Below are 20,123 nucleotides of genomic sequence, written 5' to 3'. Positions count from 1 at the left end.
GCCAGAATGTTAAATTACAGAAAACGCAAATATCAGAAGGCAAAGATCGAAAATCGAAAGATCTTAAGTCGAAAGATCAAAAAAAAAGGGTGCATGGTAAACGGTACATACTCACTTAATTTGCGCGAGCAGGATACAACAGGAACAAGAGGAACAGGCTTTTCCTCCCGTATTAATGTAGCGTGAATTATATTATATAAGTCTAAAGAGAAATTTGCAGTTATAGTAAACTATTGTAGTTGTTTTACTCGGCTTAGCTCAGTATTTGTAATATAAACAGCTTAAATATGGCGAATCTAATAGTAAATATTAATTTGTTTTTTTATTAAATTTATTTGAATCGAAAAAAATATATATCGAATCGTCGTCATAAAAACTTAGATTTTTTTTCGATGTTACCAATTAACATTATATACTTACATAGTTACAAAGTCTCTTTCGAAATTATATATTAGATTTTCACAACTTCGAGCGTCAATTAAAATACAATTACGAAAACAATTAAATTGAAGAGATGATTAAAAGTGAATTTTTAATAGTTAATTAATAGTTTCTTAATAGTGAATTAATTCGTTTGTAATATAAAATAATAAGATTTTTTTCTAAATAAATAGTTTATGTAACTTAATGCAGGTGATATTTAAACTCTGTTACAACGCACAAAATCGAAGTCGTGCAAAATACAATGCAAACATGAACGAATTTCGCACACGTCCTCACTTTTGTTTGTACAATCGCTCAACCCAGAAATATATTAGTGCGTGGGTAGTTTGCAAATTCGGTACAACCTGTTTTCGGTGAGAGCAATAGTAAAACGATTTAGGGTTAACTTATAACGCACGCATATGGGGCGGAAGAGACCATTAGAAATTCTCACGTTGCCTGTCATCTCCGTCATCAATCTTAATCCGGAAAACGGGTCACCGAAGTTTTTATACACATTGTTGTTTTGTATATAATACGCTAATGGATCGTCCCGCACCCTCTGGGTCCATTTTAGAGTACCGGAAGTCGTGACGAGACTTTTTCATACATCGACGTACTACATATGTATATTAAATTTATTTATTTATTTATTACAGTTAAGCTATAGCGACATTTCAGATATCCTCCAGGGCGTCACTATAGCTAGGCATATATATACTTGAAAAAACAAAATATATAAAAATAAAAATAAAAAATCAAAATGTAATAAGATGCAAACAAAAATAAAGCATGGAAATAATGTAAAGTAAAGAACAAACATAATAGAAAAATAAGAAGTGAAAATGAAATATGAACAATTAAATGTGAGAACACATTTACGATATCAAATTAAACAATTCCTCAACCAGATCAGCATAATTTAAATTGAAAAAATTCAAGTTAACAGAAATCTGGTTGAAGAACTTGATGTCCCGAGCTACAGACGACGAAGACATCAAATTAGTACGTGCCCCAGGAGAAGAGAAAAAACTGTGGTATCTAATGTAACTGAGTTGGCTGGGGGCATTGAAGCTCAATTCTGCCAGAATTTGAAGAATGCTCACCAAACCAACCAGTTATTTATAAAAATGCTTTCCCAAAATACGTTGTGATTTGAGGGAATTATAACTTAGTGCTCCCAGCAGGTACGCACTAGGATAGAGCCAAGGATAGCGACTGTAAACCATCATGTAGGATACGGAGTAATACACTGATCACTGAAACTCACAACCGAATCTAGTCCAATGCCATTTAAATGGTAAGGTTAATTAGAATAGTTTCTTGATCTGGTGAAGCTTACAGAGCAGAATTTCTCGATATTGAACGACGACAAGTTCCCCGTTGACCAATTGAAAACCGCATCAAAATCCAACTGAAGATCAGCCGAATCACAACGGGCATCAATAAATTTAAATAACTTGAGATTGTCGGCAAAGAATAAAAATTCAGAGTGATTAATTACATTAATAAATATGTTGAAGAGCAGGGGACCCAGATTAGAAGCCCGAGAAACATCAGAAAGGGTAGGGTATTCGTCGGAAACTTTGCCGCAGTATGATACATATTGCCTGCTATTTATAATAAAATAGGATTTCAAGAGGCTCAAAAAAATAATAGATAACCCCAGACAGTCCCATTTTTATTACAATTAAAATCTGGTGATTAACAAGGTCAAATGGCTTCTTGAAATCCCTATAGACAACATCGACCTGTCAGACATCAAGTGATTTTGTAACGAAGTTTGACAGAGTAAATTTGTAACTGTCGATCGGGACCGTCTAAATCCATGCTATTGATCAATGGTAAAAGTGCCTATAAAGGTATCTGTGGAGAATTATTTCAAAGAGTTTAGCGGGAGGGAATAGAACGGCTATAGGTAGACTGCCTACTAGTTGCCTATCACCCTTTTTGAAAACGGAAACTATTTAAGAGATTTTGCATTGATTTGAAACAACTCCAGATTTAAGACACAAATTAAAAATAAAGCCCAGAGGCTCAGTTATAGCTTTCTGACCGCTTTTCAAGAAAAATACTGGGACAAAATCCAATCTAGCTGAAAATTTGGGTTTTATTTTAAGAAATGCATAATTTAGATTATGAAAACTGCATTGATCTATGTACATACATATTTGAAAGGCTGGTTACCAACCATCATCGCCAGTAGGATTATGGTTCCGCGAAAAATAACTTACGGACCTAACACTCAACGACATATCGACAAAAACTTTTCTTATAAATAACATGACAAACTTATAAACAATTTCATAAAATATATCAACATTATGGTTTTCATCACAATTATACAAAACGCTCCATCAGAATACAACAAAATATTATATAGTTTGGTCAACTCATACCTATATACATACATACATATATACATATACGAATATATCTTAATATTTTTATTTAATATCACATTGCAGGTTAAACTGAAATGCAATAAATAAATATGAAATGGTTGCTTAGCGGTTATTAGTTTATAAATATTAAATTCATTATTATGTATGTACATGCGTAGATGTTTCTTAAAACGTGACTACCAATCTATTCACACTTTATATAAGTCACATTTCGAGGGAATTATACACCATTTCGAGGGAATTAGATATGATTTGTCTTATATCATATGAACTTTTGATTATATTAGAAATCTAATATGTAGAAATACTCCGGGAAAAGAAGCCGTGTTTCATCTTTTGATTAAAGCAAATTAATTGCTTAGTGTCGAATGACACGTTGATTGGAATAGGTTTTACAATTATATAATATTTTGAAAATAATTATACAATTTATATTGCAGAATAACTATTATCAAATTATTCAAATTATTATGCACAGATATATAACTTATATGTACATATATGATCATACAAATGGGCGTAAATTAAATTTGCCAATTTTGCCGTTGACAAAAAATTAGGGTTCAGGTAATTTACGATCGACCTTAGGACGCGTGCGAAGCGGAAATATACATAGATATGTATATGACACAATCTAATAAATTATCGCGCAAGGGATTTATAATTCCTTTTTGGTTTTAATTATCGACTCAAACCGAACAATTTTTGAGCCCCTACATAGAAAAATTTGTGATTTTGTTCTAGTTAAATGCAATAAGCAGCGTATTCTTAATTGTTTGGAAATGCACTGATGTACAGTTGATTAGTAATTTACCTACATATGTATACATACATATGTAGGTTACCATTATAATATCTACGTACAAATAAATGCGCACAAGCAATTACTTAATTACTTTATCTATGTACGTAGTTAACAATAGATGAAGTTTTGTGATCATGTGGAAATTCTAACTCGAGATTTTGACTGATTCGAACTCAGAATCGATTACTGATCACGTTTTCATGATCTATGTATGTAGAATAAATGTGTGTGTGTCTGTGTATTTTGGGGATTTTTTGAACATCGTTAGTCCTATCCAACTGAAACTTAGTATCGGTTACTGAAATTCTTATCGACACTACGTAATTTTTTTTCAAATTTTTAAGTTGACCGGAAATGGTACCTCCCCTTATGTAGGTGTCCTATTTTTTTAAAGTTTTTGAATTCAATTATCTCCCAAACCGCTAACTGAATCGGACTGAAATTTTTTACATGCAATAGAAATAATAATCTTTATAACTTAATATTTTTTAAATATTTTTATCTGAACCGGAAGTATTACTTTTACTCTAGAGAATCGAGGTTTTTTATGATTTTCTCAGAAGCCTTTTGGTTTATTTAACTAAAATGTCATATCTAGAAGTTTAAGCGTAATATCATGTTATGTATGTATTTGGTAAGCATCCCTCAACCGGAAGTGGCAGTTTCCTCTTGTTCGATTTTTCTTCCACTATTTTCTTTTGATCCCTTAAACATGTGTTCTTCACGAAAAACATTACGTATAATTCTTGTATTAATGTGATGAAAATAAAAAAAATTACTAAATTTAATAAACCGTAAGTGGGATTTTTTCCTCTTAGAAAGGTCAAAAATGTTGTCGCCGCGATTCTGTCCACACCCCTTAACGTATTAAGCTGAAAATTTGTATTTGTAGTCTTTATGTACTTACTTAGAGCTGCTAAGGTTTTGGTCAGAATTCGTAGACCGGAAGTAGTATTTTTTTCATTATTATATTATTTTATTTTGACCTTTTAAATGATTTTAATCTTCTTGATATTTATTGTGTATAATAAAGATAGTGATTTTAAGTAAAAATAAAAAAAAAATCACTAAATTTAATGAATCGGAAGTGGGATTTTTTCCCCATAGAAAGGTCAAAAATGCTGTGACCACAACCCTGAACGTATCAAGCTGAAAATTTAAATTGACAGATTTTGAGACATCGACCGAACAACACCAAAAACAAAAAACATATACACATGTATCTCCGAATCTCGAACCAATCAACATTTTTTATTACCAGATTCGTGTTTACTGGTCATAGATCTATAAGAAAAGTCATATCTCGTCTCTGAACTATTTTAAATTTTAATTTTGAAACTTTTTTTGGAGGGGGGAGGCCTAAGCATGCTAGCCCAGGGGCCCGACTTGGGATGTACGAGTCATGATAGGTACGTAGTTAAAAGGAAAAAAAATGGATTTTGTTCTTGGGGACTACTATAACGTGGATTATGAAATAAATTTAAATAAAAAGGTATTTTTTCGTGTTTTTCATAAAACATATACATATATTAAGAATTAATATACATGTTTTATAATAAAAATATGATACTTCTCCGTACGGATACGGTAGTAAAATATTTATTGTAGGTAACAACGGAGCATGTCACATGCGCATCAGTCCTGCTTTTTATGTACATGTACATACATATTTATGTGTGTATGTATAATTTTTACATATATATTTATGTGCATATACATATATAATATATTGTATTTTATGTACCGATTATACAATTTTAATCATATCTTAATTTTCAGTTCCTGCGGCATAGTTTCTCACTTCCTCTTTGAAACTTCACGTTTTTATCATTTTCATACTCTAACAGTAATTATTTGCTCTTTAAGCTCACGTCCACTGCGAACAAATGAATTTTTCCATTTGACTGCGTCAAAACATAAGGAAGCTTAAAAACTTACATTATTCAAATACGCCTATCTGAACACATTAAACAATAGTTTAGTGAAACGATCCCATATCCACCGTAAACTTTCTCAAATGGAATAAATGTACACATGTATTCGTTAAATGAACATTACGATATATGTATGTATGTATTTTACATTTATCTTTCGTTATTTTATTTGAATAATCAATACCTTCTTTGTGAGAAACCTTTGGTAAATAAGTGTGTGTAGGGGTACCGATTAATTGGGCTCGATGCCGACGACTTCAAAGCGGGGTAGCATTAATTAATTATTATTACGTCTTATTAAAGCTGTTCGAAGTTAATGGCCGCAAACCAAATTTGCTACCATTAAATGGCGCAAATTACTCTCATTGTTTACCATCTTTTTTATAATTATAAAATTTAAATTTCATTATCATGACATATATTTTTTTTAATTTGCAGAGTTCATTCTTCGATGAAATCGAGCTGATAGGTCCCAGCTTTTCAGAGTGCAATATCAAGAACGTCAACCACAGTTTCCAAGTGAGTATTCCGCAAAGTTTTATGAACTATACTTAAGTTTACGAATTCGGTTTAAATTGTGAAAACAACTCTGAGAAGTCAACGGTTCATTGAAATAATATCGAAATTCGTCTCTACTACTCTTGAGCTGTTGCGATGAAATGGGGACTGAAAATGGAAAGGGTATCTTAATGGCAGACTGTTGCATTCAATTGAGGTCTTCCAACTCATGTTGAACTTACCAACGTCCTTGTTGACCTCGATGACAATTTTAAAACAATACAAAGAAGAGAGGCTATAATTGCGTCTACACTTTGGATGTGATGGGATCGGTATTTTTGGACAATAAAAACTGAAATGGAATGAATTGTACAAATGGTTAAAAAATAATAATTAAAAGCAAAAAAAATCTAATTTTTTGTTAACCCGCTATTTTCTATTTGAGGAATATGAAGTGTATAATAGATTATGTAAGATAGATAATAAAATAATTTTGAAACTTGGGAATATAAAATAGATATTGTACTCAGTAGATACTTAGATAGCTATAAGCTTTACTTCTGGTTTGCCATTTTTTTACATTTCAATTTTCCATACTATTTTTCAAAACCTTATAAATTCTGATATGTGTAGTGCCTATCTATAAATCTATGAATGTACATAATATGTACACACATGTATGGTCAATATAAATTTTCTGTTTGATAATATGTTTAGTAATTTAGAAAAGTTTTGACTAAAAGTAGAAAATTTGAGGTCGAAATTTTCACAAAAACAAAACTTCATATTTGTATATGTATGTATATGTTTGCACTTGTATGTAAATAAAATATATATAATCGGTAATGCAAATTTTTGTCCCCGAAAATTAATAATGAAACGTCCCAACAATAAAACGGTATATGTACATATGTATCTACATATTCGCGAATACGCGTATACTGAAAAGGTTAAGGGTGAAATCCTGCATCGGGAGAGTTTCGTAATTAATATTTCGTTTACGACCTATCCTTTAAATACGTCGAGGAAGGCGGATCTTCAAAAAATATATAAATTATAATAAATGAAGTCAATGATTTCAAAAAATGTAAACGAATACATTTATCATTCCCTCTGTCACTTTTAACCTTTTAGTGTATAAAAACGGCGCACATCGTGTATTTTTAGAAATAACCAAATTTTATTTCTGTAAACGTGACATAAAAAAATTAATATTGATTCATCTTCCTTATCAATTCGATTTGATGTTGAAATGTGTGAATACACACACATGTTTGAAAATAATAATCGTTGTACAGATTACGCAGGAGTTTTGTATAAAATAGTATTGTAATATACTCATCCTTGAGGAGTACGATTTGAAAATTAAATTTATTATTTCTCTGTGCGATAAAGTTACACATGCGAAAAACGCGGAAGACACGTGGGGATTTGAGATAATTAAATAAAACGATTTATTCAATTACTGTGCACTAGGCGGAAAAAAATTAGCATTTCATCACTACCCCTCTCCCACATAGACCTATTGTAAAAGCTACATACATATGTTGTATCTATTGATAATAAGATATAAAATTATATTTATCAATTTTAAAATTGACCTGAAGATTCCCGGTGCTGAATACGTATGAATATATAGGAAAATATGTAGATGATTCAGTTTTTATTAAAGTTTTTCGAATGATTTGTTTATTTATTTATTTAAAAATAAGTTTTTTTCGGATTATTTGGGCTTTAAGTTGTAATAATAATTAGTAGTGATAATTAAAATCAATAAAAATATCAATAACAAAACCTAATTTTCCATATCATCTTCTGAGATAAATCACCTGTTGGCACTATTTAAATCGAAGAAATTTTTTGTTTAACGTTACCGATGTATGACAAGGTGGCCATATGTATGTATGTATGTATGTCCCGTCGTTTTCGTAGAATTTTTTGATTTGTCCCGTTTTGTCCGTCCACTGATGCTCAGAAGAATTTTTTTGCAAATTAATCGCTTTGTTTTTATTATTTTTATCATAATTATTTTTAAATAACTTTTTTTTTTTTTTTTTTTTTTTTTTTTTTTGGTGCCATCTTATCGATTCCCGATAAATCATCACCAGCGATATCGTTGCTCTTCAGATCATGTACGGGCACTACGGAATCATCACTCCGTCCCCAAAATTGTGAATTGGGCTTCTGAATCTCTCACATTAAGACACCAATTCGTGAGGCTTTTTTCGCTTTAAACGCCTCTGCTGGTGAGTTGTGTCCAATAGCTGCAACGCTTCTATGTTAGGGTGACGGTGCAGTCTCAACTCGTGCCTCCCGGCGCATTCTCGGATGACTTCTTTTACTTTTTTGATTTTAAGGTCCTTGTGGATCTCTTCATTTGTGACGAAGCGATATGCATCGGTGATAATCCTCAAAAACTGGTTTTGACATCTTTGCATTTTTTCGATATTGGATGGCTTACTGCATCCCCACAGTTGTATGCCATATGTCCATATTGGCTTCACGATTGCCTGGTATATCAGTTTTTTGCATTGTAGGTCTAATTTGGAGTGTCTTCCTATTAGCCAATACATTTCTCTTTGTTTAATTCGAATCTGTTCTATTTTTTTTTTAATGTGATGCCTCCACGTAAGCCTTGAGTCAAGATGCAGTCCTAAATATTTAGCTGACAAAGCTTGTGGAACTTGGATTCCGTTTATGAAAGTCTGAGTGCTGACACTATTTCGTCGCAGTGCAAATGTGACCTGCATTGATTTTAGCTCGTTGAGTTTCATTTTCCAGTCCTTGGTCCATTTGCTGATCTTGTCCAGTGCACGCTGCAGGCGTTCAAATGCTTCCTTCTGTGACTCGCTCGATGACATAATGACTGTGTCATCTGCAAATGTTCCAATGAATGTCTCTTCGCTTGTCGGGATGTCAGCAGTGTATATCAGGTACAGTATAGGCCCTATTACGCTTCCCTGTGGTACTCCTGCAGAGGCTGTGAAAAAGTTAGAGAATGCCTCCTCATGAGCAACTCTGAATTTGCGTCCGGATAAGTATGATTCCAGTAATTTGACATAATTTCCAGGTAATGACTTGCTGATTTTGTGGATAAGTCCTTCGTGCCATACCCTGTCGAAGGCCTGTGAGACATCAAGAAATACAGCTGGACAATACTTTTTTTCCTCTAGCGATTGCTCTATTTTTGAAATAACACGGTGCACTTGATCGATGGTAGAATGTTTCGACCTAAATCCAAATTGGAAGTCGGGAACATCGGTTAAGGGCTTGAGTCTTTTTAATAATAGTTTTTCGAATAGCTTAGAGATCGCAGGCAACAAGGATATTGGTCTGTATGATGTCACTTGTTCGGGTGACTTTTCAGGTTTCTTCAACATTATGATTTGAGCAGTTTTGAAGCACTCTGGCACATGCTTGAGCCGGAAACATGCATTGTATAAGTATGTTAGCATGATAATAGCCTTTTTTGAAAGTTCCTTGAATAGTCCCGGTGAGTTTTCTTCAATTCCAGGTGCCTTTTTAGGATTTATATTGTCATCTATTTCTTTAGCTACTTCCATAGGGGTGACAGTTTTGATTAGTTGCTGTGGTTGATACATTGGTGTATAATCAGCATCAGATTGAATATTGTGTGGTTGGAATACTGTCTCTAAGTGTTGTGCAAACAGCTCAGCTTTTTCTTTGTTGCTTCTTATCCACTCTCCTTGCGCATTTTTCAGAGGTGGTATTTGTAGAATTGGTCGTTTGAATTTCCTAGTTGCTTTCCATAGTGAGTGATTTTTATCAGCTGCAGGGCCCAAACCTTCCAAATATTTTTCAAAACAATTTTGTTTATGCTCTTTAATAAGTCGGTTAACTTTGTTACTTATGTGGTTAAATTCTCTTTTGTCTGCAATATTTCTGGTTCTATGCCATATTCGTCTTGTTCTACGTCTTTTTTTAATCAATTGTCTAATTTCCATGGGGTAATTAATGATTTGGTCTGGTTTTTCTTTTGGTACAGGTGTAGCTTCTTTCGCAGCCTCTCGTACATAGTCAATAAAATTTTGAGTGTGTAGTTCGAGATCTTCTATAGTTTTAAGTTTCACTATTAAATTTATTGATTGGTCTAGTTTTTTCCTGAACATATCCCAGTTAGTGCGTTTATTTGTCAGGTTCTGTCTCCTTATTCTTTTAATTACCAGTGTGCTCAGTGTCATTAGCACTGGTGTGTGATCAGAAGTAAGGTCCTCTATTCCTTCGACCTCAATGTGGTTTGGGGCTATTCCTTTGGATATAAAAAAGTCAATTAAATCTGGTACCTTTTTACTGTCGGTCGGCCAGAAGGTTGGTTTTTGTGAGGAATGATACTCGCACGAGGAGCTCTGAATCGCGTATAGAAGGTTGTTTCCTTTACCAGGAGTTATAAGTCGTGATCCCCAAGCTGTATGTTTAACGTTGTAGTCTCCTCCAATAATAAATCTTGGCCCAAGGGAATTAAAGATGTTTATAAATTGGTATTTTGTGATGGTATGCTTTGGAGGACAATATGCTGCAGCAATATTTAAGTCAGCATTGCCATATTTAATTGTGATGATAGTAGCTTGCATGAATGGTTCTCTGATATCTTTTTGTTCGAAGTGCTGGATATTTTTTTTGATTAAAATAGCAGTACCACCGCGAGCTCGTTCACTAGGATGTGTTGTCCAATAAGCCGAGTATCCGTTTATCTTTATGTAACTTCTTTGTGAAAAGTGTGTTTCTGATATTAGTGCTAGATCGATGTTGTTTGTCTTTAGAAACACTTCAAGTTCATGGACTCTCTGATTGAGTCCGTTTGCATTCCATGTTAATATGCGTAGGGAATTATCTGTCATTTTTATTATGTTTACTTGGTGATTTGCACTGATTTTCAATTTTTTCCACTCTGGTTATGAGCCAGTTGAGTTGGTGTTTTATTTCAGTTTGAAAGTCACATAGCAACTGCATCATGCCACCGATGGTAGGTTCAGTTGATTTATTTTCCTGCCCGATATCTTGTTTGCTTTTGTCTGCTTGGGACTTAGCTGCTTCACTATATGTTTTGTCCACAGTTGTTTGTTTATCAACAACTTCAATTTGATTTTGTTGTACGCGTTGTGTTACTGTTACCTTTTTGGGTTGTGATGCTTTTATCTTTTTTTTATAGACCTCACACCCCCTGTAGCTAGCTGGATGTCCTTGCTGGCCACACAGGGCACAAGTTGGGGGAACATTTTTCTGCTTGTTGCATTTTGTTGTGTGATGGTCTGCGGCACATTTGACGCATTTAGGTTGTCGATTGCAAAAATTTTTTGTATGCCCAAGTTGTTGACAGTTTGTACACTGAGGGATGTCTTTTACTTTCATTGGTGGTTCAATTGTTACTCTGCAATGTAGAAGTTCTTTAATACCATATACTTCTTTGCAGTTTTCTTTTGGCACCAGGTCTACAAAAAATAGTGGGAAATGTTTTATTTGTCTTTCACCATCGGTTGTAAATTTCTTCATAATATTTGCCACATTGGCCACTTCATATCCTTTATCTTTGAAAGAATCTTTTATTTCATTAACGTCTGTTGATGGCGGTAAACCTCTAACAACCACTCTATAGCACCTTTCATTCTTGAGTTGATAGGTGTGGTACTCTAGATTGTGAAGGGGGTTTTCGTTGTCTTTACATTCACGTTGTTTTAAATCATTTAGTGTTTTTTTGATTTTGCGATAATCTTCTTCGGTTTGTGTAGTGATTTTGATACTATTATTTGAAATTAATTTAAATTGGCATTGAATGGGTGGTGTTTCTGTTGTTGATAATAGATGAGCTCTAAACTTATTGAAGTCAATAACATTGCTCACATAAATAGGTGGTGGAAGTGGTTGTTTGTTAGGTTTATTGGTTTTCTGTTTTTGTGTTTCTTTCAGGTTATTTTGCGGGGAAGATAATACTTTATCTATTTTTCTTTTTTTACTTCTTTTCTCTGCATTTTGGCTAAGTTCATTTTCAAGTTCTTCTTCATCCGTGTGGTAGTCTTTATTCATATTGTCAAGACTTTTGCTCCTATTTAGAATAGATGTAGAAGGCCTGGATTTTTTTTCCATTGTTTCAATTCTTTTCTTTAAATCGGTTATAGTTATCTCATATTGTTTGCATCTGATTTCATATTGTTGGCATATATGTGTAAGTTGATCATACGGATCGTACTGCTGCGCCAGTGGCACTGGATTATCTGTGTTCATTTTTCAGAACGGGTGCAAAACTGCGCCGCGCCGGTGACAGCGCGGCAACAGTTTGATTTTGTTGTTGTATATTCACTTATTATATTATATTATTGCAACTTTAAATTTTATTATAATAATTATTATATATTTATAAAATTTATAAATGTTATATCGAACGCGATAAGGCGATAACGCACATCGACCGATTGCAACCGTGTACGGCGACGAACTATTTTAAATAACTGTTTAATACAATATTATATTATATAAAATTTTTTATCTTGATTAATTTTCTTCTTTTAACCAAATTAAAGAAGAAATGAAAATATTCAATTGCACATCAATTTTTTTGAGAAATTTGTAGTTTTTATTTTATTTTATTTATTAATTTTACACGATTCAGAAAAAAAATCAGCATGAACATCAAATCATTTATTATTTCTTTTAATCTTATTTCTATTTTCTTTGTACACAAGAATTGTACAATCTGAAAAAAAATGTATAATTCCTTTAAAATATTAATGGTTATTTGAGGGAAAAATTATACAATTTTTGGACGTGCAACACATTTTCACTTTATGTATGTACGTACATATGTAAATCACTATAAATATTATACACATTAAAAATCAAGAAGATAAAAATAATTTAAAAGATCGAAATAAAAAAATTAAACTTTGTTTTAAAATAAACAATATTTAATTTTTAGCTTCCGGCTTATGAATTCTGACCAAACCCTCATCAACTATGATTTAGTGGATAAAGAATACAAATATAAATTTTCAGCTTGATACGTTTAGGGATGTGGAAAAAATCGTGCGGTTATTGTACGTAGTAACAATAGATGAATTTTTATGATCATGCAAAAGTTCTAACTCGAGATTTTGACGGATTCGAACTCAGAATCGATCACTGACATTTCATCATCTAGAACGTGTGTGTGTGTGTGTGTGTGTGCATTTTGGAGATTTTTTTAACACTGTTTATGCTATCAAACTGAAATATTTTATATAAGGGGGTGGACCTAAAATCCCGGATAAACTTGGGAATCACGTGTCAAAGCAGGGTCAGATGTGATTAATCAGGTGGGGTTTTATGAAGTTTCATTTACATCTACATATGTATAACATACGTACGTATACTGGGAGAACGTGACCTTAGAGAAGACGCAAATTGCGAACGTTACGAGCGTAGCCGTTTAATCACATCACTCTCTGACCTTTTGTCGCACACAATCACCGTTAAATCGAGTTAAGAACCACAAAGCAAAAACTGCAGACTATTATTAATTTACATACATATTTTACACATGATTCAAGCCTTTTACTAATTGTGGGCCGCCTAAAAATATAATCTGAATTGAACGTATAGGTATATAAATACATGATGTACATTATGAATGTATGGATGTACATACATACATATATGTATGTATGCTTTTTCACTATCGTTGAATATGGGCTGCAGTTTATTTATAGGGTTTGATATGAATAAATTGTTAGTGCTTTAGAATTCGAAAGTGATTTACTGATGGTACTCTTTTAGAAATAGATCGTGATTTTCAGTTTAAATAATAATGTGACAATAAATATATCAAGTAATAAATTAAGTTCGTTTCAAAAAACTGTGCAATTTTTCAAATCACTGCTGAAAAGAATATGTATGTAGCGTAATTTCACACACGTCAAAAACAAGTCGGGAAATTTCGTCCGTCCGTTCGCTTTTTTCATTCTTTTCTGAAAGTCGTGTGGAAAAATCAACCTTTGCCATTTAATATCAAATATATTCTCGTGTTTATACTATCCACTATATTATATTTGTAAATAAAAAGTATGTGCTACATTTTTAATCGTAAATGTTACAAGAAAGTATTTAGTACTGTAGAAATTGAGTACGAAGCAGATATTTATTTATTTATTAAAAAATGAACAGGCAACAGATGTAGAAATTCATAAAAATAAAGAATAAATATAACAAAACAACACCTGAGCCAAAATTATAGATTTTTACAAAATACATCTAAGTACATCTATGACAAACAAATGAAAAATAAAAGAATAAAAATTAAAATATGACTACATAGGAAAATGCATAATTAAACATAAAGTGATATAATATAATTGGATAAACATAAAGTGATATAATATAATTGGATAAAGAATTAATGTGATATAATATAATTGGATAAAGAATTCAAGTGATATAATATAATTGGATAAAGAATTGAAGTGATATTTATTTATTTATTTTATTACAATCAATGTACACTCGTCATTACAGATCGCTCCAATGCGACGAGTTTACGAGAACAGTCTAACAACGTATAAGTGTCTGGCTGACTTTCAAATATAACGGCTCATATGTACAATGTAGTGCAATAATTTGGAGGTAAAACATATAATCGGTAAAAAATAAACTGCTCCAGCTAAAGTTGGTTCCCCAAAATTACTTCATTGCTATAGTCAAAGAGGGTTGACGTTTGCGTGACATCGGTTATTTTAATGTGGTGTTTTCACATAAAAAACAACTAGTTTTGAATTCCACCCCTAGAGATTTTAATTAATGTTTGTTAATTGTTTTTTTTGTAATCTCGCAAATAATCGTAATGATAGAAAACACATTTCTCCAGTTACGTTGTCAAAGAAAATATACAATAAAATGTGTTTGCGGTTCTACGTTAAACACGGAATTATTGAGCGTTTACCATTTCACCGCACTCAAGAAAGGATCTAGCGTTGCTCGGGCTAAAATCCTTCAATAACCGCTTCCGAAATAAAATATATAAGCTCGTTTGTCTCCACTTGAAAATGGTCTTGTTCAACAAACGCGTACACCATCGGCAACGGGCAGTGCGTGGTGCCATTTATCATGCGGACGCGTTCAAAACTTTCCGGATTTTCGTTTTCCTCGTTCGCTAAAAGTGGCTCAGGGTCGTAGCCGTTACGGGACAATGTTTACGTTTATTACACATAGGATTCTTTACATTGCGGTTCGTTCCCGGGAATTTCCCGAACGGTCACCTTTGCATTATTGAGAGGGACGTCGGTGTACGGGCGACCTTGAACCCGCGGAGCTTTTCGCGACCTTTTGAAATTTTCCTGAGAAAAATCGAGATTCGTGCTAAGAAATAAATATATATATATATACTCCGGCATCTAGGAAAATGATACTGCTTGTAACGATCAAGTTTATTTCAATATAAACGGAGTATTTTTTGTGTAGCTAAGAGTACTTTTTACATCGTTATAGTGACCAATTTACTACTGCCTACTGAATTGAGTCGATCATTTAATTTTTATTATCAAACTATTTCATCATGTAATATATTTTTAGTTATCTGAAATCGTACAGTTATCATATCTTTGATGTTTTCGTTATATTATGAAAATTTTATACCTAAAGAGTTCAGCACAAACGGCGTGCTTACATGTGCATACATATGTACATAAATATTGTATTTTAAGCTATGATTTTATTTAGATACGTGTAAAAATGGAGTGAAATATGTAATATGTAAGTTTGTTTAAATTAACTTTTAACAAAAAAATTATATTATTCATATTATTTATTGGTTTTTACATAGTACACATCATATACTCCTATTCAGAATGTTACATCTTCTCGTCAATTTACATATGTAGTGAACTTCATGTCGTCATGGTATAGTTGTAAACTTTACTTATAAAAGAACACTCAAAAGAGTGGCATGGGCTAGACTAGACTCCAGATGTAGGGGTTCAAAAAACTGCCTAAAAGAAAAAGCCGGCTTTCACCGGTTACACAAAATTAAGATTTAAATTTTTATATCGAAAAAAAAATTGTAAATATACATATTATACTATGCAAAAAAAGAATTGCTTATAAATTAAATTGAGATATAAACATTATGAACTTTCATAAGATCAATATTATATATTATTATTACAAATATTACAAATAATAAAATTTGTATTATATATTATCACAGTCGTAAAATTGTAGATCCTGAATACGCACAAATAATTAAATGATTCAAAGAAGCTACTATCAAGCATATATTAAAAAAATAATGTTTTACCTCGTAGAAAAACTGTAATCGTGGAATCGTGAATAAGAACACTGCTGAGATGAATTTGTGTTTTAAATATGAAATATTAAACGTAATTAAATATGAAATATTTCCATCTTTCAAAGTTATTTTACACATCTGTTTTAGCTTAAAACAACAACGAATTCTTACTTACGATAACATTTTCTATATACTTGTATACCTGAACACGCTAAAACTACAAATTATGGAAAACCCAATTTGCCGAAATTTTGATTTTGAGGAAATTTTGAGGCCTTGTGTAGATTATTGAAACTACTTTCAATAATATTTTATTGGTTTATGACCTGGTCTTTGTCCATAACTAAATCGCAAAGCCACTGTTGAGTGCGATAACTTTATTTGTTGTTCAAAGAAATATACGCCTATTCAATAAGAAAATTTGTATATACACATTTATTTTAATCTTTCATAGAAATTTCAAATTGATAATTGTTAGTTTTGAGGAAAAAACCTTAATTAAAGAAAACCTTAAAAAACCGGTTGATCAAGCTAAAAAAAACCCCGTTTTTTGAAAAATGGTCAAAAAGCCGTCTTTTCGGTTTTGGTTTAAACCGGCTTGGAAGCCCTACTCCAGATGTGATGGGCATGTCTTCATATAATTGTCATATAATTCATATAAGATTCGTACAGATTAGGCGTTCCAGTGTTGTTTACATGTGCAAAACTATCTAAAATACTTCACGTGCCACGTATAACTCTGTATCTGCACCTTTAGTCTTGTAAATTACATAGTTGCATACGGGAGGGTTCAGGATCCAAATGAAATTGTAGCTAATCTAAACCCTAGATCACTACCCTAGATAACTACCGCCGAGGATTTGGAGTTTTGTAAAGGTGTGTTTAGACTCTCTATTTTATCTTGCTACAATATAAAATAAAATAAAAAATAAAAAAACGCCAATCGGCGTTGTTTTTCATTCAAAGAGTTAAAGGTCTGATCGGTCTATTTATTGTTTACACATCAACTCACCCAGGTCTGTGTGAACTCCAGCTTACTTTGTGTGTCCCGTTAGTTTAATCAGGAATCTCCATTGTCCACGCACGAACTTCATTAGGTGTGGACTTCCTCTCTCATTCTCCCACATTACAATATATTCCGTCGCGATGTGGCACTTTTTTTACATATATACCAGGAAGGCCTAACAGGTAAACCCCAATGCGCCTTCCTGGCCAATTACAACCAATGCAGCATTTTTATTACACAAGTCGCTGAATTACGAGAAACTGAAAGCTCGAATAATTAACAAGACATCTATGAATTGTACTTAAATTTTATTGTACATTAATCATACTCAAATAGTGGTGACATAGTAGGTAGGAAGGATTTCTAGCCAATTTCAATCGGTAACAGTTTCAACAATGAAATCAGAAAAAATGACAAACTCTGAAAGGAAACGATCGACCTGAAGTCACAAATATCCACGTCTGACCAGCAGCACTACAGATTTTTTTTATTTTTTTTTTTTTTTTTTTTATTTTACATATATGCCAGGAAGGCCTTACAGGAAAATCCCAATGCGCCTTCCTGGCCAATTACAAATACAAATGCAGAATTTTTTTATTATAAGTCGTTGAATTGCGAGACACTGAAAAAACTCGCAAATTAACGAGACATCTATGAATTGTACATAAATTCTTATTGTACATCCATCAAATTTCAAATAGTGGTGACATAGTAGGTAGGAAGGATTTTTAGCCAATTTTTTTTTCCGGGAACCGTTTCAACAATGAAATCAGAGAAAATTGGCAAACTCTGATAGGAAACGATCAACCTGGAGTCACAAATCCAGGTCTGACCAACAGCATACTCTGAAAAATTCATTTTCATTCAGGGATAGAACCCGGCACCTTCTTGACGGTAAGCAGAAGCTTAACGTCCGAGCTATGCTGCTGGCTAATTTATACTTGGAAAAATTCTTTTCAATCGAGTTCAGCTCATGGGATCGAACCCGGCGCCTCTCGGTGCTAGGCAGAAGCTTAACTTAATTTCAGTCGAATGTTTCATTCTAGGAACCAACATTAATAAATCGTAATCGCCCCGATATTATCTTCGTACATACTTCACGATAGACTTACACGAGTCTTGTTTGGTGAATAATGCTTCAACGGAGAAATTTATGACGGGATAACGGTTGTGTCTGAGTAGCTCCAGAGAGGAGGGTGAGGGAGATTGGAATGAGAGGTAGAAGCGACCCGGAGACCCGTCGTCGGGATGGGTGCTTACTCGGAGAATCTTCCGCCCGTGACGTCACGCTAGCCTAACTAAATAAAATCATTTTTTTCTCCGCTTTTTTGGCGAACGATCGAAGTGAAATGCCCTCTAGCCTCTCGAATGCGCTTCGTTAAGGCGACACGATTAAGCTAATGGCGCACACGCCCAACAATGGATTGTTTATTGCGACAAAAGTCCAAAACGCGCCTCTCGAATTTAAATTCAGAAGAATCAATGCAATTGAAAATTCTAGTCCAATTACGACGAATCTCCCCAATTAGGATTCAATAATTGAATACAGTTGTCGCCTCGTCGAGAGTTATCATATATGTATGTATATGATACAGTGAAATTATAATTTCACTGACTCCAGCAGCAAGTACGGATGTAACAATAGAATTACAAATTCACTTTTCAATGCAGTGAATTTTTAATTAGAACGCTAATGCACCATGCGATAGTGTACGTCCTGCTGTCAACCCTAACTTAACCTAACCTTATATAAAGTGTTGGCTGCTTAGATATTATGATATGTTTGCTTTTGAATCCAATATTGTCACTGCAACTGTTAAATATTATAATTTCACTAATAGGGGCTAGTGAATATGTAATTTCCGTAGTGAAAATATAACTATAACGAGTGAAAATGTAATTAGATATGATTTCACGAAATGTCAGTGTAATTATAATTTCACTGCTGTTATAATTTTACTGTAACATACATATGTGTATAGGTAGTGTATTTAAATGATTTGAATTTTATATTACAGGTAATAACACCGTGCAGGTCACTAGTGTTGTGCGCGGAAACAAGACGAGACATGGAGGAGTGGTTGTCGGCGTTGAAGAGCGCAGTCCCCGGTGGACCCCCGGATATGCTAAACGGAGAACATCATTGGTAATGATTAGAAACACTTATTTTGGGCATATATTTGTGTCAATTTTAGCATTTTAGCGTTTTAGGGCATTAAAAATCTTCAATTTTAGCGTCTATTTAGCATCTATTTTTATGAAAAGTTTAATTTTAAATAATTTCAATAAAATTTATATACATATATATGTACAATTAAAAGACAACACAACAATTAAAAAATAATAGAAGAATTCAAAAATGTTTTGTAATTAAAATTACAAAGAAAAAACATGAATATTAAAAAAAAAGACCAAAAATACGAATATAAAAATATAATACCAATTAAAATTTATTAAAACTCAACATGGAGCACATTACTACAGATTCTTTTTTGAGATTCGTGCGACGTAGAGATTGTGATCGATAAATCTCGAGAAATTTTGATTCTCGTTTCTCGAGAATATTTTATTGTGAAAATTCGAGATTCTCGTATCTCGAGAAATCGTTTATTAGAATCTGGAAAATATCGAGAATATTTTAAATTTATCACTACATGTTTTTGTTCAATAAACTGACTGATTTGTATATTTGTTAACTCGTAAATAATTTTGTGAAGTATTGTAATATGTATAGATGGTCAATATTTTTAATATTTGTCCGGTAAGTTATTATCCGGTCATC

At 32.8% G+C, this 20,123-nt stretch overlaps 1 protein-coding gene across 1 annotated transcript in view; it reads left to right on the top strand.

The window, feature by feature from the left end:
* The window catches only part of LOC143909983 (diacylglycerol kinase eta), a 96,910-nt gene that overhangs the window by 51,234 nt on the left and 25,553 nt on the right, over window positions 1-20,123 (top strand). The window contains exons 3-4 of the mRNA XM_077428308.1: window positions 6,006-6,086; window positions 19,360-19,487. Of these exons, the coding sequence (XP_077284434.1) occupies window positions 6,006-6,086; window positions 19,360-19,487 (209 nt within the window). The remainder of the gene's footprint in view (window positions 1-6,005; window positions 6,087-19,359; window positions 19,488-20,123) is intronic.

The sequence above is a fragment of the Arctopsyche grandis genome, chromosome 3, assembly GCF_051622035.1.
Source record: "Arctopsyche grandis isolate Sample6627 chromosome 3, ASM5162203v2, whole genome shotgun sequence".
NCBI classification, from domain to species: Eukaryota; Metazoa; Arthropoda; class Insecta; order Trichoptera; family Hydropsychidae; genus Arctopsyche; species Arctopsyche grandis.
Note: the sequence above shows the minus strand (reverse complement) of the source record. Positions and strands in the feature narration are given on the sequence as shown.